Source organism: Nerophis ophidion, linkage group LG06 (assembly GCF_033978795.1).
Source record: "Nerophis ophidion isolate RoL-2023_Sa linkage group LG06, RoL_Noph_v1.0, whole genome shotgun sequence".
NCBI classification, from domain to species: domain Eukaryota; kingdom Metazoa; phylum Chordata; class Actinopteri; order Syngnathiformes; family Syngnathidae; genus Nerophis; species Nerophis ophidion.
Genome location: NC_084616.1, coordinates 6990098 through 7010398, shown reverse-complemented (window position 1 = coordinate 7010398; position 20301 = coordinate 6990098). Strand labels below are relative to the sequence as shown.

The 20301-nt window shown below is 41.2% G+C and overlaps 3 protein-coding genes across 3 annotated transcripts; all 3 read right to left on the bottom strand.

Annotated features, from left to right (window-relative positions):
- Window positions 1-2332: 2332 nt before the first annotated feature.
- Window positions 2333-3817, bottom strand: LOC133554120 (lithostathine-1-alpha-like). The gene is made up of 7 exons (XM_061902531.1): window positions 3780-3817; window positions 3631-3693; window positions 3508-3526; window positions 3340-3425; window positions 3069-3197; window positions 2692-2797; window positions 2333-2616 (listed from the first exon to the last, which is right to left on the bottom strand). Exons 2-7 carry the CDS (start codon window positions 3691-3693, stop codon window positions 2537-2539), a joined length of 483 nt encoding a protein of 160 aa, XP_061758515.1. The 5' UTR covers window positions 3780-3817; the 3' UTR covers window positions 2333-2536.
- A 5347-nt stretch (window positions 3818-9164) lies between these two features.
- On the bottom strand, window positions 9165-10526 carry LOC133554121 (lithostathine-1-alpha-like). The gene is made up of 6 exons (XM_061902532.1): window positions 10464-10526; window positions 10341-10359; window positions 10172-10257; window positions 9901-10029; window positions 9524-9629; window positions 9165-9448 (listed from the first exon to the last, which is right to left on the bottom strand). Exons 1-6 carry the CDS (start codon window positions 10524-10526, stop codon window positions 9369-9371), a joined length of 483 nt encoding a protein of 160 aa, XP_061758516.1. The 3' UTR covers window positions 9165-9368.
- A 4660-nt stretch (window positions 10527-15186) lies between these two features.
- On the bottom strand, window positions 15187-16692 carry LOC133554119 (lithostathine-1-alpha-like). The gene is made up of 7 exons (XM_061902530.1): window positions 16636-16692; window positions 16487-16549; window positions 16364-16382; window positions 16195-16280; window positions 15924-16052; window positions 15547-15652; window positions 15187-15471 (listed from the first exon to the last, which is right to left on the bottom strand). Exons 2-7 carry the CDS (start codon window positions 16547-16549, stop codon window positions 15392-15394), a joined length of 483 nt encoding a protein of 160 aa, XP_061758514.1. The 5' UTR covers window positions 16636-16692; the 3' UTR covers window positions 15187-15391.
- Window positions 16693-20301: the final 3609 nt, after the last annotated feature.

Here is a 20301-nt window from a genome sequence, read left to right as displayed (position 1 = left end):
GCCAGAGCGTGAGTGAGGACGAAAGAGAAAAAAGACAATTGCTGGAAAGCAACTGAGATAAATAAAATAAAAAAATATTGTAACCCTAAAACAGGCTCTTGGTGGTCTGAAGAACCCCCAGGAGGGCAAGCCCCACACTAACCAATAATAAATAAATTACTTCTTACCATTAACGCAACTTCTTGAACATAAAAATGCATGAGAATGTTTTATATTTTGAACGTTGTTTTTAACACTGTGATTACAAGTTGAATTATTCATTTTTTATCTTGTTAAGCAACGTCAGTTCAGATTTATCCGAGAGCCAGATGCAGTCATCAAAAGAGCCACATCTGGCTCTAGAGCCATAGGTTCCCTACCCCTGGTGTAGATGAAAGAGCTTCTGCACTGTTGTTGCCCGTCTGAGCTCATCAGTAGCGTCCCCACACTTCTAAACTGCATGTTTAGAAGGGCACGACTTGATAAAAAGTAAATGTAGATTAAATAATATAACAATAATAATATAATAATAATAATATAACAAGATGGTGGCGCACAGAAGGGCTGCGACCTCGAGGAGCTCCTGCTAAATATGGAACATTTGGCAGAAATACCGGACAATTCTACAAACTTTATGGCTGGCTCACATCGTGGTCACTCCGGGATCACGTACGACCGCCAGACACTTCTGGATGTGGACATATCGGGCCGTTTTGGACTGATGGACGCGTGCTTGCTAGACCTGCTAACTAGCACGGGAATACTAGCGGAGGCCGTCTACAGAGCAGACGCCAGCGGTGTAATCGGAAACGCGGATGCCGAGCGGGGCTAAAAACAAAGCAGAAGGCTAATCCCCACAGAACACCACTTCCCTCCATCCTGAAGCCGGATTTAAATGGAAGATGCGAGACTACTGGTCTGGGTAAGGAGTCAGTTAAATTAGAACAAGTTTTTTCTGCTTTGAGTGTTTCAGAGTTGGACATGTGTTTTACTGAGGTGGCTAACTATGATGCGTGCAGTTTATCAAAGCAACAAACAAAGAATCGGAAAATTCCCGTCGTATCAATTCCTAGATATGGTCGTAATTATACTAAATGCACTGGGCATAATAAACACAACATTATTAATATTGTTACTACGGATAATTTGATCAAAAATTCCCTAAAACAGCCCACTACCTATAATATAGGTTTTTTAAACATAAGATCATTGTCTCCCAAAACGTTGTTAGTTAATGATATCATCAGAGACAACAATCTTAACGTCATCGGTCTCAGCGAAACCTGGCTTAAACCAAACGACTTTTTTGCGCAAAACGAGGCATGTCCTCCTAACTTTACACATGCGCATATTGCCCGTCCTCTTAAAAGGGGACTCTCGCTGCTGTGTTGGATCCGATTTGGACTGGACTCTTACGACTGTGTTGGATCCATTATGGATTGAACTTTCACAGTAGACCCGCTCGACATCCATTGCTTTCCTCCTCTCCAAGGTTCTCATAGTCATCATTGTCACCGACGTCCCACTGGGTGTGAGTTTTCCTTGCCCTTATGTGGGCCTACCGAGGATGTCGTAGTGGTTTGTGCAGCCCTTTGAGACACTAGTGATTTAGGGCTATATAAGTAAACATTGATTGATTGATTGAAATGTAAAAGTATAGAAAAGTACAGAACGAACAAAGAACAAAAACAAAAGACAAAGACGGAACGAACTGCAGCAGCGGCCGTCTAGATCGACGCATGCGCACAATCAGTGATGTTGAGGAAAGAGGCGACCGTTGTCATGCGTTTTTGAAATTGATGCGCTGCGTATGCTTAAAATGAACAAAGTATGTAAATATCAAATCTCATTATAAATGCTCCTTGCCCACTGGGTGTGAGTTTTCCTTGCCCTTATGCGGGTTCTTCCGAGGATGTCGTAGTCGTAGTGGTTTGTACAGTCCTTTGAGACATTAGTGATTTAGGGCTATATAAATAAACATTGATTGATAAACATTGATTGATGTATCATCATGTATAAAAAATCTTATTGGAGGTGTTTGGGTGTTTTTAAGGGCTTTATAGGCAAAATAGGGCGGGTTGCCATTTTAAATTAATTGTAATTGTGAAAAATATAGACTATTTTCAAAAAAAAATGTTCTGTTCAACCACTAATGGTAATAAGGTAGCCAGTGGTGTTATTATTGTTTTTGCTTTAAAAAAACGTGACTGTGAAGAAGTATTTAAAAAAAACAAATACACGCTAAATTGCACAAAATTCCAATTGTTCTTCACGGACAAAGTTGTCATTTCATATAATGAAGCAATGCTCAAGTTCAGAATTGGTCGAGTGGAAAATAAGACACAAATACATATTTACATGCAGATAGCTTCCTTTATTTAGTAGAAAGATGGTGTTTCAGTTTCAAATGTGTTGCACTAACATTCAACAACTGAACAGCGTAGGAGAAAAACATATTTGATAGTCAACCCAGAAACACAAAGTATTATATCTTCTGAGTACACTCGTTGTGATGAGTGAAAGACATTGTTATAGAAGATAAGATGATATGGTTTGATTAGAAAGTGTGGTCACAGCACGCCTCTCTGATGCAAACGTATGGAAATAGGTCGGTACAGGACTCCCCTTCCCATGATTCTAGAAAAAAAAAAGTTTTCAGAGTGACATTACAGTTAATTGCAACTAAATTAGATTCATTGATTATACTTATACCGGTGGTGGCGTCAGAATCAATAACCACACATCCATCCGTAGGAAGCGTTGTTGGAAAGTCACTAAATCCGAAGGGTTTGCCATCAGTCCAAAGAAAGGTTCCCGTCTGGAAGTCAAAGTCACATTTGAATGAGTCACTCCTGAAGAGAACAACTGCATGCCATTTTATCTACTGCTCTTTTGTCACAATATTTTACATCTTGATTGTGTTACAAATATTATCAGCATGGTACAGTATCATTATGAAACCCTCAGCTCTACACCTCCTATTGTCACCTTTTTGCCCTGATTTAGTATGGAGGATACATTTATTTGATAGGTGCCAATAAATTATTCCACTGACTAGGAGACAACTTTGACATTGTTAAATGTTTCACCTCAATGGCATCATTGAGTCCAATCCAGGCTTCATCTGCACCCGCCTCATTGACCAGGTCTTGAACGACGGAATTTTTCACCGCACTGGTGATTGAGGCCAGATTCCCACCAAGAATGTTGCAGACACTCTAATGGTAGAAACAGAGTGAAAAAGTAGATTAGATTCATTCCATCGTATAGTTGGAATATTTTGATAAATGAACAAACAGGTGGCTCAGCAGCCCCTGGTGTATAAATACTTTACGACTACATTGTGACATTCTTTCATACCTCTGCATCCAAAAAGGACCTTTCGTCATCTCTGAAGATGTAACAGTGACCATCCAACTGAGTCCATCCCTCGGGACAGCAAACTTCTGCAACACAATTGTTATTTTCGGAATGAATAACATCAAATAAGTCATTGTTAATTGAAAAAAAGTGGTCACAGCTACCAACCTCTGCTAGGACGAGACCACTGTGTAGAAGGTAAGAACAGAGCATTTACAAACATGAAGACAGCAGACAATGCAAGAAAATAATACATGTTTATTGAAGTCAGCAGGTGAGATTGTGACTTACAGCTCCGGTCATCAGTCCACTGATCCCACAAAGGAGGAAAAACATGCGAGGAGAAAACGCCATCTGTGCAAGGATAGACAAACGCTATTATATTGAACATGCCGTCAAATAGACTTCGAAAAGTCGCTTTTAAAGTTGCAGTGTGTTACCTTTGAAGTTTTCAGGGCTGTTGGATGCTGAACCTGGGACAACTAAGAGCCATCCTTTTATTTGCTAGCTTGACGCAGCCCTGGAATGATCTGTATGTTAATTACGGACAGGAGTCTGCAACAAGGAAATACTGAATAAAAGATAGTCACAAGTTGACGTAAATAATTGGTATAATTAACTTGAGCTCAGTTTCAATGAAACAAAGACACCATTGTTTTCCTTGTCAAAGTCTTTTTTTTTTTGTATGTACAGGATGCTTCACCTTACGTGGAACATACAATGTGGGACTATCTTGGTTGGAACTTTGCTTCAACATTGCATGGAAGTCAGTCACAGTCATTCTCAGGATCGGCAGACCGGGGCGATGGTCTCCCTGTTCGTGAAGGTTGAAGGGTTTCTGTGCACACATTATGCACAGGCAGTGATCACATCACACAGCAGTGGTAGTTAGAGCCATGTGCATCAAAACAAACCTCCATTGAACTTTAGATAAAACTGAGCTAACACCAATGTCCCCGAAGCCCACCCGTGTCCAATAACTTATGTCCTGAGTTTGTAGCAATAAAACAATCTACTGATATGTGCCAATGTGGAATAGTCTTACTACCAAATTCCTTGACCCAGACACATGCAATGAAGGTTTAGACTTTGTGCTTTTCCAAGTTTTGTTTTGTTGTGTAGAATGGCGTCTGGGGCACAATAGTTGGATATGTCTGGGAACGTATAATCCTTGATATCACTTGACAAATATTTTTTAGATAAACCGTAGAGATCTATTTCATGCACAGTTTTATTTTTTGCCCGTATCTGTTTGAAACAAATATATACTCATTTAGTTCGCGAGCTGCTGGCTGTAAAACCACCATCTTGTCTTGGTTGACAATATTTCTTATTTATAAAAAAAACAAGCCCCCCTCCTTTCCGCTTGCCGTTGGTCGGGTCCCAGTCAGCGCGCACCATTTCAAAGCCGTTTATAGAGACGTTACTATCCCGAACATGGCCGTGCAGTAAAACACATTAGGCTACACTCACGATATTCTTTCTGACTACCGGCAAGCACCGACAACTCATCCATTTTGTTTGGCAGAGAACGCACGTTACGCATGACGATGGAAGGAATATATGCTTTATATCTCCTTCGCTCCCTCCTCGCTTCAGCCCTCTTCTGTCTCGAGCGTCTCCCTTTCCCTCGACAGTCACAAGAACCTCCGTAAGTCCTTTTTAGCTCCTCTGGGATCTGGTTAGTTAGCTGGATGCTAATAACTGGTGCTGCTAACAACATTTTTCCTTGGTGTAGATCAGGGGTCGGGAACCTTTTTGTCTGAGAGAGCCAAGAAGCCAAATATTTTAAAATGTATTTCCCTAAGAGCCATATAATATTTTTTTTTAACACTGAACACAACTAAACGCGTGCATTTTTAAGTAAGACCAACATTTCCAGAGTATAATAGGTCTCTTATTCTTTGTATTAACATTGTTATTCTGAAGTTAACTGTGGAGGGGGTGTGGCCTGCGGGCCTGCAGCAAAGCGGGATGTTGCCAGGACCGGCCTCGAAATCAGCGACAGGTGTGTAGATGGCCCACCTGGGCCTTTTTAATCTAATCAACTGTCGCTCTGTTATAGGCAGCAGCCGGGAGAAGAGACAGGAATGAGGCTGGAGCCAGAGCGCGAGTGAGGACGAAAGAGAAAAAAGACAATTGCTGGAAAGCAACTGAGATAAATAAAATAAAAAAATATTGCAACCCTAAAACAGGCTCTTGGTGGTCTGAAGAACCCCCAGGAGGGCAAGCCCCACACTAACCAATAATAAATAAATTACTTCTTACCATTAACGCAACTTCTTGAACATAAAAATGCATGAGAATGTTTTATATTTTGAACGTTGTTTTTAACACTGTGATTACAAGTTGAATTATTCATTTTTTATCTTGTTAAGCAATGTCAGTTCAGATTTATCCGAGAGCCAGATGCAGTCATCAAAAGAGCCACATCTGGCTCTAGAGCCATAGGTTCCCTACCCCTGGTGTAGATGAAAGAGCTTCTGCACTGTGGTTGCCCGTCTGAGCTCATCAGTAGCGTCCCCACACTTCTAAACTGCATGTTTAGAAGGGCACGACTTGATAAAAAGTAAATGTAGATTAAATAATATAACAATAATAATATAATAATAATAATATAACAAGATGGTGGCGCACAGAAGGGCTGCAACCTCGAGGAGCTCCTGCTAAATATGGAACATTTGGCAGAAATACCGGACAATTCTACAAACTTTATGGCTGGCTCACATCGTGGTCACTCCGTGATCACGTACGACCGCCAGACACTTCTGGATGTGGACATATCGGGCCGTTTTGGACTGATGGACGCGTGCTTGCTAGACCTGCTAACTAGCACGGGAATACTAGCGGGGGCCGTCTACAGAGCAGACGCCAGCGGTGTAATCGGAAACGCGGATGCTGAGCGGGGCTAAAAACAAAGCAGAAGGCTAATCCCCACAGAACACCACTTCCCTCCATCCTGAAGCCGGATTTAAATGGAAGATGCGAGACTACTGGTCTGGGTAAGGAGTCAGTTAAATTAGAACAAGTTTTTTCTGCTTTGAATGTTTCAGAGTTGGACATGTGTTTTACTGAGGTGGCTAACTATGATGCGTGCAGTTTATCAAAGCAACAAACAAACAATCGGAAAATTCCCGTCGTATCAATTCCTAGATATGGTCGTAATTATACTAAATGCACTGGGCATAATAAACACAACATTATTAATATTGCTACTACGGATAATTTGATCAAAATTCCCTAAAACAGCCCACTACCTATAATATAGGTTTTTTAAACATAAGATCATTGTCTCCCAAAACGTTGTTAGTTAATGATATCATCAGAGACAACAATCTTAACGTCATCGGTCTCAGCGAAACTTGGCTTAAACCAAACGACTTTTTTGCGCTAAACGAGGCATGTCCTCCTAACTTTACACATGCGCATATTGCCCGTCCTCTTAAAAGGGGACTCTCGCTGCTGTGTTGGATCCGCTAACTAGCACGGGAATACTTCGGCGGCTACATCCAGCGGCCTGTGAAGCAGGGGAGTATAGTAGCAGCGGGGGCCGTCTACGGAGCAGACGCCAGCGGTGTAATCGGAAACGCGGATGCCGAGCGGGGCTAAAAACAAAGCAGAAGGCTAATCCCCACAGAGCACCACTTCCCTCCATCCTGAAGCCGGATTTAAATGGAAGATGCGAGACTACTGGTCTGGGTAAGGAGTCAGTTAAATTAGAACAAGTTTTTTCTGCTTTGAGTGTTTCAGTGTTGGACATGTGTTTTACTGAGGTGGCTAACTATGATGCCTTCAGTTTATCAAAGCAACAAACAAACAATCGGAAAATTCCCGTCGTATCAATTCCTAGATATGGTCGTAATTATACTAAATGCACTGGGTATAATAAACACAACATTATTAATATTGCTACTACGGATAATTTGATCAAAAATTCCCTAAAACAGCCCACTACCTATAATATAGTTTTTTTAAACATAAGATCATTGTCTCCCAAAACGTTAGTTAATGATATCATCTGAGACAACAATCTTAACGTCATCGGTCTCAGCGAAACCTGGCTTAAACCAAACAACTTTTTTGCGCTAAACGAGGCATGTCCTCCTAACTTTACACATGCGCATATTGCCCGTCCTCTTAAAAGGGGACTCTCGCTGCTGTGTTGGATCCGCTAACTAGCACGGGAATACTTTGGCGGCTACATCCAGCGGCCTGTGAAGCAGGGGAGTATAGTAGCAGCGGGGGCCGTCTACGGAGCAGACGCCAGCGGTGTAATCGGAAACGCGGATGCCGAGCGGGGCTAAAAACAAAGCAGAAGGCTAATCCCCACAGAACACCACTTCCCTCCATCCTGAAGCTGGATTTAAATGGAAGATGCGAGACTACTGGTCTGGGTAAGGAGTCAGGTAAATTAGAACAAGTTTTTTCTGCTTTGAGTGTTTCAGTGTTGGACATGTGTTTTACTGAGGTGGCTAACTATGATGCGTGCAGTTTATCAAAGCAACAAACAAACAATCGGAAAATTCCCGTTGTATCAATTTCTAGATATGGTCGTAATTATACTAAATGTACTGGGTATAATAAACACAACATTATTAATATTGCTACTACGGATAATTTGATCAAAAATTCCCTAAAACAGCCCACTACCTATAATATAGGTTTTTTAAACATAAGATCATTGTCTCCCAAAACATTGTTAGTTAATGATATCATCAGAGACAACAATCTTAACGTCATCGGTCTCAGCGAAACCTGGCTTAAACCAAACGACTTTTTTGCGCTGAACGAGGCATGTCCTCCTAACTTTACACATGCGCATATTGCCCGTCCTCTTAAAAGGGGACTCTCGCTGCTGTGTTGGATCCGCTTTGGACTGGACTCTTACGACTGTGTTGGATCCATTATGGATTGAACTTTCACAGTAGACCCGCTCGACATCCATTGCTTTCCTCCTCTCCAAGGTTCTCATAGTCATCATTGTCACCGACGTCCCACTGGGTGTGAGTTTTCCTTGCCCTTATGTGGGCCTACCGAGGATGTCGTAGTGGTTTGTGCAGCCCTTTGAGACACTAGTGATTTAGGGCTATATAAGTAAACATTGATTGATTGATTGAAATGTAAAAGTATAGAAAAGTACAGAACGAACAAAGAACAAAAACAAAAGACAAAGACGGAGCGAACTGCAGCAGCGGCCGTCTAGATCGACGCATGCGCACAATCAGTGATGTTGAGGAAAGAGGCGACCGTTGTCATGCGTTTTTGAAATTGATGCGCTGCGTATGCTTAAAATGATCAAAGTATGTAAATATCAAATCTCATTATAAATGCTCCTTGCCCACTGGGTGTAAGTTTTCCTTGCCCTTATGCGGGTTCTTCCGAGGATGTCGTAGTCGTAGTGGTTTGTACAGTCCTTTGAGACATTAGTGATTTAGGGCTATATAAATAAACATTGATTGATAAATATTGATTGATGTATCATCATGTATAAAATTTTTTATTGGAGGTGTTTGGGTGTTTTTAAGGGCTTTATAGGCAAAATAGGGCGGGTTGCCATTTTAAATTAATTGTAATTGTGAAAAATATAGACTATTTAAAAAAAAAAAGTTCTGTTCAACCACTAATGGTAATAAGGTAGCCAGTGGTGTTGTTATTGTTTTTGCTTTAAAAAACGTGACTGTGAAGAAGTATTTAAAAAAAACAAAAAAAAACGCTAAATTGCACAAAATTCCAATTGTTCTTCATGGACAAAGTTGTCATTTCATATAATGAAGCAATGCTCAAGTTCAGAATTGGTTGAGTGGAAAATAAGACACAAATACATATTTGCATGCAGATAGCTTCCTTTATTTAGTAGAAAGATGGTGTTTCAGTTTCAAATGTGTTGCACTAACATTCAACAACTGAACAGCGTAGGAGAAAAACATATTTGATAGTCAACCCAGAAACACAAAGTATTATATCTTCTGAGTACACTCGCTGTGATGAGTGAAAGACATTGTTATAGAAGATAAGATGATATGGTTTGATTAGAAAGTATGGTCACAGCACGCCTCTCTGACGCAAACGTATGGAAATAGGTCGGTACAGGACTCCCCTTCCCATGATTCTAGAAAAAAAAAAGTTTTCAGAGTGACATTACAGTTAATTGCAGCTAAATTAGATTCACTGATTATACTTATACCGGTGGTGGCGTCAGCATCAATAACCACACATCCATCCGTAGGAAGCATTGTTGGAAAGTCACTAAATCCGAAGGGTTTGCCATCAGTCCAAAGAAAGGTTCCCGTCTGGAAGTCAAAGTCACATTTGAATGAGTCACTCCTGAAGAGAACAACTGCATGCCATTTTATCTACTGCTCTTTTGTCACAATATTTTACATCTTGATTGTGTTACAAATATTATCAGCATGGTACAGTATCATTATGAAACCCTCAGCTCTACACCTCCTATTGTCACCTTTTTGCCCTGATTTAGTATGGAGGATACATTTATTTGATAGGTGCCAATAAATTATTCCACTGACTAGGAGACAACTTTGACATTGTTAAATGTTTCACCTCAATGGCATCACTGAGTCCAATCCAGGCTTCATCTGCACCCGCCTCATTGACCAGGTCTTGAACGACGGAATTTTTCACCGCACTGGTGATTGAGGCCAGATTCCCACCAAGAATGTTGCAGACACTCTAATGGTAGAAACAGAGTGAAAACGTAGATTAGATTCATTCCATCGTATAGTTGCAATATTTTGATAAATGAACAAACAGGTGGCTCAGCAGCCCCGGGTGTATAAATACTTTACGACTACATTGTGACATTGTTTCATACCTCTGCATCCAAAAAGGACCTTTCGTCATCTCTGAAGATGTAACAGTGACCATCCAACTGAGTCCATCCCTCGGGACAGCAAACTTCTGCAACACAATTGTTATTTTCGGACTGAATAACATCAAATAAGTCATTGTTAATTGAAAAAAAAGTGGTCACAGCTACCAACCTCTGCTAGGACGAGACCACTGTGTAGAAGGTAAGAACAGAGCATTTACAAACATGAAGACAGCAGACAATGCAAGAAAATAATACATGTTTATTGAAGTCAGCAGGTGAGATTGTGACTTACAGCTCCGGTCATCAGTCCACTGATCCCACAAAGGAGGAAAAACATGCGAGGAGAAAACGCCATCTGTGCAAGGATAGACAAACACTAATACATTGAACATGCCGTCAAATAGACTTCGAAAAGTCGCTTTTAAAGTTGTAGTGTGTTACCTTTGAAGTTTTCAGGGCTGTTGGATGCTGAACCTGGGACCACTAAGAGCCATCCTTTTATTTGCTAGCTTGACGCAGCCCTGGAATGATCTGTATGTTAATTATGGACAGGAGTCTGCAACAAGGAAATACCGAATAAAAGATAGTCACAAGTTGACGTAAATAATTGGTATAATTAACTTGAGCTCAGTTTCACACCCAAACAATGAAACAAAGACACCATTGTTTTACTCGTCAAAGTCTTTTTTTTTTTTTTGTATGTACAGGATGCTTCACCTTACGTGGAACATATAATGTGGGACTATCTTGGTTGGAACTTTGCTTCAACATTGCATGGAAGTCAGTCACAAAAAAATTATTCATTTTTTATCTTGTTAAGCAACGTCAGTTCAGATTCATCCGAGAGCCAGATGCAGTCATCAAAAGAGCCACATCTGGCTCTAGAGCCATAGGTTCCCTACCCCTGGTGTAGAAGAAAGAGCTTCTGCACTGTTGTTGCCCGTCTGAGCTCATCAGTAGCGTCCCCACACTTCTAAACTGCATGTTTAGAAGGGCACGACTTGATAAAAAGTAAATGTAGATTAAATAATATAACAATAATAATATAACAATAATAATATAACAAGATGGCGGCGCCCGGAAGGGCTGCGACCTCGAGGAGCTCCTGCTAAATATGGAACATTTGGCAGAAATACCGGACAATTCTACAAACTTTATGGCTGGCTCACATCGTGGTCACTCCGGGATCACGTACGACCGCCAGACACTTCTGGATGTGGACATATCGGTCCGTTTTGGACTGATGGACGCGTGTTTGCTAGACCTGCTAACTAGCACGGGAATACTTCGGCGGCTACATCCAGCGGCCTGTGAAGCAGGGGAGTATAGTAGCAGCGGGGGCCGTCTACGGAGCAGACGCCAGCGGTGTAATCGGAAACGCGGATGCTGAGCGGGGCTAAAAACAAAGCAGAAGGCTAATCCCCACAGAACACCACTTCCCTCCATCCTGAAGCCGGATTTAAATGGAAGATGCGAGACTACTGGTCTGGGTAAGGAGTCAGTTAAATTAGAACACGTTTTTTCTGCTTTGAATGTTTCAGAGTTGGACATGTGTTTTACTGAGGTGGCTAACTATGATGCGTGCAGTTTATCAAAGCAACAAACAAACAATCGGAAAATTCCCGTCGTATCAATTCCTAGATATGGTCGTAATTATACTAAATGCACTGGGCATAATAAACACAACATTATTAATATTGCTACTACGGATAATTTGATCAAAAACTCCCTAAAACAGCCCACTACCTATAATATAGTTTTTTTAAACATAAGATCATTGTCTCCCAATACGTTGTTAGTTAATGATATCATCAGAGACAACAATCTTAACGTCATCGGTCTCAGCGAAACCTGGCTTAAACCAAACGACTTTTTTGCGCTAAACGAGGCATGTCCTCCTAACTTTACACATGCGCATATTGCCCGTCCTCTTAAAAGGGGACTCTCGCTGCTGTGTTGGATCCGCTAACTAGCACGGGAATACTTCGGCGGCTACATCCAACGGCCTGTGAAGCAGGGGAGTATAGTAGCAGCGGGGGCGGTCTACAGAGCAGACGCCAGCGGTGTAATCGGAAACGCGGATGCCGAGTGGGGCTAAAAACAAAGCAGAAGGCTAATCCCCACAGAACACCACTTCCCTCCATCCTGAAGCCGGATTTAAATGGAAGATGCGAGACTACTGGTCTGGGTAAGGAGTCAGTTAAATTAGAACAAGTTTTTTCTGCTTTTGAGTGTTTCAGAGTTGGACATGTGTTTTACTGAGGTGGCTAACTATGATGCGTGCAGTTTATCAAAGCAACAAACAAACAATCGGAAAATTCCCGTCGTATCAATTCCTAGATATGGTCGTAATTATACTAAATGCACTGGGCATAATAAACACAACATTATTAATATTGCCACTACGGATAATTTGATCAAAAATTCCCCAAAACAGCCCACTACCTATAATATAGGTTTTTTAAACATAAGATCATTGTCTCCCAAAACGTTGTTAGTTAATGATATCATCAGAGACAACAATCTTAACGTCATCGGTCTCAGCGAAACCTGGCTTAAACCAAACAACTTTTTTGCGCTAAACGAGGCATGTCCTCCTAACTTTACACATGCGCATATTGCCCGTCCTCTTAAAAGGGGACTCTCGCTGCTGTGTTGGATCCGCTAACTAGCACGGGAATACTTCGGCGGCTACATCCAGCGGCCTGTGAAGCAGGGGAGTATAGTAGCAGCGGGGGCCGTCTACGGAGGAGACGCCAGCGGTGTAATCGGAAACGCGGATGCCGAGCGGGGCTAAAAACAAAGCAGAAGGCTAATCCCCACAGAGCACCACTTCCCTCCATCCTGAAGCCGGATTTAAATGGAAGATGCGAGACTACTGGTCTGGGTAAGGAGTCAGTTAAATTAGAACAAGTTTTTTCTGCTTTGAGTGTTTCAGAGTTGGACATGTGTTTTACTGAGGTGGCTAACTATGATGCGTGCAGTTCATCAAAGCAACAAACAAACAATCGGAAAATTCCCGTCGTATCAATTCCTAGATATGGTCGTAATTATACTAAATGCACTGGGTATAATAAACACAAATTTATTAATATTGCTACTACGGGTAATTTGATCAAAAATTCCCTAAAACAGCCCACTACCTATAATATAGGTTTTTTAAACATAAGATCATTGTCTCCCAAAACGTTGTTAGTTAATGATATCATCTGAGACAACAATCTTAACTTCATCGGTCTCAGCGAAACCTGGCTTAAACCAAAATACTTTTTTGCGCTAAACGAGGCATGTCCTCCTAACTTTACACATGCGCATATTGCCCGTCCTCTTAAAAGGGGACTCTCGCTGCTGTGTTGGATCCGCTAACTAGCACGGGAATACTTCGGCGGCTACATCCAGCGGCCTGTAAAGCAGGGGAGTATAGTAGCAGCGGGGGCCGTCTACGGAGCAGACGCCAGCGGTGTAATCGGAAACGCGGATGCCGAGCGGGGCTAAAAACAAAGCAGAAGGCTAATCCCCAAAGAGCACCACTTCCCTCCATCCTGAAGCCGGATTTAAATGGAAGATGCGAGACTACTGGTCTGGGTAAGGAGTCAGTTAAATTAGAACACGTTTTTTCTGCTTTGAGTGTTTCAGAGTTGGACATGTGTTTTACTGAGGTGGCTAACTATGATGCGCGCAGTTTATCAAAGCAACAAACAAACAATCGGAAAATTCCCGTCGTATCAATTCCTAGATATGGTCGTAATTATACTAAATGCACTGGGTATAATAAACACAACATTATTAATGTTGCTAATACGGATAATTTGATCAAAAATTCCCTAAAACAGCCCACTACCTATAATATAGTTTTTTTAAACATAAGATCATTGTCTCCCAATACGTTGTTAGTTAATGATATCATCAGAGACAACAATCTTAACGTCATCGGTCTCAGCGAAACCTGGCTTAAACCAAACGACTTTTTTGCGCTAAACGAGGCATGTCCTCCTAACTTTACACATGCGCATATTGCCCGTCCTCTTAAAAGGGGACTCTCGCTGCTGTGTTGGATCCGCTTTGGACTGGACTCTTACGACTGTGTTGGATCCATTATGGATTGAACTTTCACAGTAGACCCGCTCGACATCCATTGCTTTCCTCCTCTCCAAGGTTGTCATAGTCATCATTGTCACCGACGTCCCACTGGGTGTGAGTTTTCCTTGCCCTTATGTGGGCCTACCGAGGATGTCGTAGTGGTTTGTGCAGTCCTTTGAGACACTAGTGATTTAGGGCTATATAAGTAAACATTGATTGATTGATTGAAATGTAAAAGTATAGAAAAGTACAGAACGCACAAAGAACAAAAAAAAAAGACAAAGACGGAGCGAACTGCAGCAGCGGCCGTCTAGATCAACGCATGCGCACAATCAGTGATGTTGAAGAAAAAGGCGACCGTTGTCATGTGTTTTTGAAATTGATGCGCTGCGTATGCTTAAAATGATCTAAGTATGTAAATATCAAATCTCATTATAAATGTTCCTTGCCCACTGGGTGTAAGTTTTCCTTGCCCTTATGCGGGTTCTTCCGAGGATGTCGTAGTCATAGTGGTTTGTACAGTCCTTTGAGACATTAGTGATTTAGGGCTATATAAATAAACATTGATTGATAAATATTGATTGATGTATCATCATGTATAAAAATTTTTATTGGAGGTGTTTGGGTGTTTTTAAGGGCTTTATAGGCAAAATAGGGCGGGTTGCCATTTTAAATTAATTGTAACTGTGAAAAATATAGACTATTTCCCCTAAAATTTGTTCTGTTCAACCACTAATGGTAATAAGGTAGCCAGTGGTGTTATTATTGTTTTTGCTTTAAAAAACGTGACTGTGAAGAAGTATTTAAAGAAACAAAAAAAACGCTAAATTGCACAAAATTCCAATTGTTCTTCACGGACAAAGTTGTCATTTCATATAATGAAGCAATGCTCAAGTTCAGAATTGGTTGAGTGGAAAATAAGACACAAATACATATTTACATGCAGATAGCTTCCTTTATTTAGTAGAAAGAAGGTGTTTCAGTTTCAAATGTGTTGCACTAACATTCAACAACTGAACAGCGTAGGAGAAAAAACATATTTGATAGTCAACCCAGAAACACAAAGTATTATATCTTCTGAGTACACTCGCTGTGATGAGTGAAAGACATTGTTATAGAAGATAAGATGATATGGTTTGATTAGAAAGTGTGGTCACAGCACGCCTCTCTGATGCAAACGTATGGAAATAGGTCGGTACAGGACTCCCCTTCCCATGATTCTAGAAAAAAAAAAGTTTTCAGAGTGACATTACAGTTAATTGCAACTAAATTAGATTCACTGATTATACTTATACCGGTGGTGGCGTCAGCATCAATAACCACACATCCATCCGTAGGAAGCGTTGTTGGAAAGTCACTAAATCCGAAGGGTTTGCCATCAGTCCAAAGAAAGGTTCCCGTCTGGAAGTCAAAGTCACATTTGAATGAGTCACTCCTGAAGAGAACAACTGCATGCCATTTTATCTACTGCTCTTTTGTCACAATATTTTACATCTTGATTGTGTTACAAATATTATCAGCATGGTACAGTATCATTATGAAACCCTCAGCTCTACACCTCCTATTGTCACCTTTTTGCCCTGATTTAGTATGGAGGATACATTTATTTGATAGGTGCCAATAAATTATTCCACTGACTAGGAGACAACTTTGACATTGTTAAATGTTTCACCTCAATGGCATCACTGAGTCCAATCCAGGCTTCATCTGCACCCGCCTCATTGACCAGGTCTTGAACGACGGAATTTTTCACCGCACTGGTGATTGAGGCCAGATTCCCACCAAGAATGTTGCAGACACTCTAATGGTAGAAACAGAGTGAAAAAGTAGATTAGATTCATTCCATCGTATAGTTGGAATATTTTGATAAATGAACAAACAGGTGGCTCAGCAGCCCCTGGTGTATAAATACTTTACGACTACATTGTGACATTCTTTCATACCTCTGCATCCAAAAAGGACCTTTCGTCATCTCTGAAGATGTAACAGTGACCATCCAACTGAGTCCATCCCTCGGGACAGCAAACTTCTGCAACACAATTGTTATTTTCGGACTGAATAACATCAAATAAGTCATTGTTAATTGAAAAAAAAGTGGTCACGGCTACCAACCTCTGCTAGGACGAGACCACTGTGTAGAAGGTAAGAACAGAGCATTTACAAACATGAAGACAGCAGACAATGCAAGAAAATAATACATGTTTATTGAAGTCAGCAGGTGAGATTGTGACTTACAGCTCCGGTCATCAGTCCACTGATCCCACAAAGGAGGAAAAACATGCGAGGAGAAAACGCCATCTGTGCAAGGATAGACAAACACTATTATATTGAACATGCCGTCAAATAGACTTCGAAAAGTCGCTTGTAAAGTTGTAGTGTGTTACCTTTGAAGTTTTCAGGGCTGTTGGATGCTGAACCTGGGACAACTAAGAGCCATCCTTTTATTTGCTAGCTTGACGCAGCCCTGGAATGATCTGTATGTTAATTATGGACAGGAGTCTGCAACAAGGAAATACTGAATAAAAGATAGTCACAAGTTGACGTAAATAATTGGTATAATTAACTTGAGCTCAGTTTCACACCCAACCAATGAAACAAAGACACCATTGTTTTCCTCGTCAAAGTCTTTTTTTTTGTATGTACAGGATGCTTCACCTTACGTGGAACATACAATGTGGGACTATCTTCGTTGGACATGCCCCTAAAGCTGACCAACACGCCGGACTGTAGTCAGTTGGAAGCGTGTCTTAATGAAATTAAACAATGGATGTCCGCTAACTTTTTGCAACTTAATGCCAAAAAAACGGAAATGCTGATTATCGGTCCTGCTAGACACCGACCTCTATTTAATAATACAACTTTAACATTTGACAACCAAATAATAAAACAAGGTGACTCGGTAAAAAATCTGGGTATTATCTTCGACCCAACTCTCTCCTTTGAGTCACACATTAAAAGCGTTACTAAAACGGCCTTCTTTCATCTCCGTAATATCGCTAAAATTCGCTCCATTTTGTCCACTAAGGACGCCGAGATCATTATCCATGCGTTTGTTACGTCTCGTCTCGATTACTGTAACGTATTATTTTCGGGTCTCCCCATGTCTAGCATTAAAAGATTACAGTTGGTACAAAATGCGGCTGCTAGACTTTTGACAAGAACAAGAAAGTTTGATCATATTACGCCTGTACTGTATATACCTTTATATACATACATATATACCTATACTGTATATACCTTTATATACATATATACATACATATATACCTATACTGGCTCACCTGCACTGGCTTCCTGTGCACTTAAGATGTGACTTTAAGGTTTTACTACTTACGTATAAAATACTACACGGTCTAGCTCCAGCCTATCTTGCCGATTGTATTGTACCATATGTCCCGGCAAGAAATCTGCGTTCAAAAGACTCCGGCTTATTAGTGATTCCTAGAGCCCAAAAAAAGTCTGCGGGCTATAGAGCGTTTTCCGTTCGGGCTCCAGTACTCTGGAATGCCCTCCCGGTAACAGTTCGAGATGCTACCTCAGTAGAAGCATTTAAGTCTCACCTTAAAACTCATCTGTATACTCTAGCCTTTAAATAGACCTCCTTTTTAGACCAGTTGATCTGCCGCTTCTTTTCTTTCTCCTATGTCCCCCCCTCCCTTGTGGAGGGGGTCCGGTCCGATGACCATGGATGAAGTACTGGCTGTCCAGAGTCGAGACCCAGGATGGACCGCTCGTCGGGACCCAGGATGGACCGCTCGCCTGTATCGGTTGGGGACATCTCTACGCTGCTGATCCGCTTGAGATGGTTTCCTGTGGACGGGACTCTCGCTGCTGTCTTGGATCCGCTTGAACTGAACTCTCGCGGCTGTGTTGGAGCCACTATGGATTGAACTTTCACAGTATCATGTTAGACCCGCTCGACATCCATTGCTTTCGGTCCCCTAGAGGGGGGGGTTGCCCACATCTGAGGTCCTCTCCAAGGTTTCTCATAGTCAGCATTGTCACTGGCTTCCCACTGGATGTGAATTCTCCCTGCCCACTGGGTGTGAGTTTTCCTTGCCCTTTTGTGGGTTCTTCCGAGGATGTTGTAGTCGTAATGATTTGTGCAGTCCTTTGAGACATTTGTGATTTAGGGCTATATAAATAAATATTGATTGAACTTTGCTTCAACATTACATGGAAGTCAGTCACAGTCGTTCTCAGGATCGGCAGACCGGGGCGATGGTCTCCCTGTTCGTGAAGGTTGAAGGGTTTCTGTGCACACATTATGCACAGGCAGTGATCACATCACACAGCAGTGGTAGTTAGAGCCATGTGCATCAAAACAAACCTCCATTGAACTTTAGATAAAACTGAGCTAACACCAATGTCCCCGAAGCCCACCCGTGTCCAATAACTTATGTCCTGAGTTTGTAGCAATAAAACAATCTACTGATATGTGCCAATGTGGAATAGTCTTACTACCAAATTCCTTGACCCAGACACATGCAATGAAGGTTTAGACTTTGTGCTTTTCCAAGTTTTGTTTTGTTGTGTAGAATGGCGTCCGGGGCACAATAGTTGGATATGTCTGGGAACGTATAATCCTTGATATCACTTGACAAATATTTTTTAGATAAACCGTAGAGATCTATTTCATGCACAGTTTTATTTTTTGCCCGTATCTGTTTGAAAAAATATATATACTCATTTAGTTCGCGAGCTGCTGGCTGTAAAACCACCATCTTGTCTTGGTTGACCACCACTGGTTTTCACTTCCGGGAAGAAGTCACGTGACGGAATACAAGCAATAGCTGGAGAAAAACCCACGCAAGCACAGGGAGAACATGCAAACTCTACTTAAAGGAGCCAACAGGGATTCGTGCTGACATGCTAACCATGAAGCCATAGTGCAGCATGGATCCTTTCCAGACTTTGACAAGTATCAGTTTGAACAAAAAAATACATCTTAGATCAAATGGGAAAGGAATGAAGTGTGTTTGCTTGTCTTTTGATGATGGGCTTATAACACCTGCTTGTAGACAGTAAATTGTGGACCAATGACATCTGATTGTTGTCTTAAAATTAGGGCTGGGCAACGATTACAATTTTGAATCGAAGTTAATCGCACTATTTCTCCGATTAATCGCGATTAACTGCATTGTATACGCAAAGCCCAATAATGAATTCAAAAGTAGTGTGTAGTGCACCTTTATTGGAATATTCTCCCACATGAACAAAAGTGCCAAAACATTTGTTGTGCAAACACAATTTAAATCAGTCCTTGTTAAACAGTAGCAGTTAAATAGCATATTTGATGAAAATCAACTCCAAAAATGTAAATACAAACATTTAAGCTTATTGCCACTGCCAGGGTATTTAAGTTATCCTGTTTGTTATGGAAAATAAATATAATCTACATACAAATCTCTGAGCCACAATCATAACATCTGAACAGGCAATTTCTGAGGTAACAGCAGAAACATTTTTTTTTATCAAAGATCTTATGTTTAAAAAACCTATATTATAGGTAGTGGGCTGTTTTAGGGAATTTTGGATCAAATTATCCGTAGTAGCAATATTAATAATGTTGTGTTTATTCTGCGTAGTGCACTTAAAATAATTATGACCATATCTAGGAATTGATATGATGGGAATTTTCCAATTGTTTGCTTGGTGCTTTGATAAACTGAAGGCATCATATACATGGTACTATATTGTGATGTTATGAGCCAGGGAAAAAAAGAACTACCCTACCCAGCATGCAACAGGAGTGACGAGCATATAGGTTGTGTCGCCATGACGGCATCTTGTATGTTGTGATATACACGCTCTGAAAGTAAACGTTAAGAACTCAGCCAACACTCCTGGTCTGCATTATTCATAAATAGACAGACAACACATATACTCCGCTGCTTCACAGGCCGCTGGATGTAGACGGCAAAGTATTCCCATGCTAGCTAGCACGCGTCATTCAGTCCAAAACGGCCCGATCTATCCACATCCAGAATTGTCTGGCGGTCGTAAGTGATCCCGGAGTGACCACGCTGTAAGCCAGCCATGAAATTTGC

What these genes read in the sequence shown, in the direction of transcription:
- LOC133554120 (XM_061902531.1), bottom strand. Translation starts at nt 3,693, where the DNA reads ATGGCGTTTTCTCCTCGCATGTTTTTCCTCCTTTGTGGGATCAGTGGA. An exon ending in GACTCAATGATGCCATTGAG is followed by an intron (nt 2,798 to 3,068) that starts GTGAAACATTTA and finishes TTTGACTTCCAG; the next exon opens with ACGGGAACCTTTCTTTGGAC. An exon ending in TGATTCTGACGCCACCACCG is followed by an intron (nt 2,617 to 2,691) that starts GTATAAGTATAA and finishes TTTTTTTTCTAG; the next exon opens with AATCATGGGAAGGGGAGTCC.
- LOC133554121 (XM_061902532.1), bottom strand. Translation starts at nt 10,526, where the DNA reads ATGGCGTTTTCTCCTCGCATGTTTTTCCTCCTTTGTGGGATCAGTGGA. An exon ending in GGTCCTTTTTGGATGCAGAG is followed by an intron (nt 10,030 to 10,171) that starts GTATGAAACAAT and finishes TTCTACCATTAG; the next exon opens with AGTGTCTGCAACATTCTTGG. An exon ending in TGATGCTGACGCCACCACCG is followed by an intron (nt 9,449 to 9,523) that starts GTATAAGTATAA and finishes TTTTTTTTCTAG; the next exon opens with AATCATGGGAAGGGGAGTCC.
- LOC133554119 (XM_061902530.1), bottom strand. Translation starts at nt 16,549, where the DNA reads ATGGCGTTTTCTCCTCGCATGTTTTTCCTCCTTTGTGGGATCAGTGGA. An exon ending in GACTCAGTGATGCCATTGAG is followed by an intron (nt 15,653 to 15,923) that starts GTGAAACATTTA and finishes TTTGACTTCCAG; the next exon opens with ACGGGAACCTTTCTTTGGAC. An exon ending in TGATGCTGACGCCACCACCG is followed by an intron (nt 15,472 to 15,546) that starts GTATAAGTATAA and finishes TTTTTTTTCTAG; the next exon opens with AATCATGGGAAGGGGAGTCC.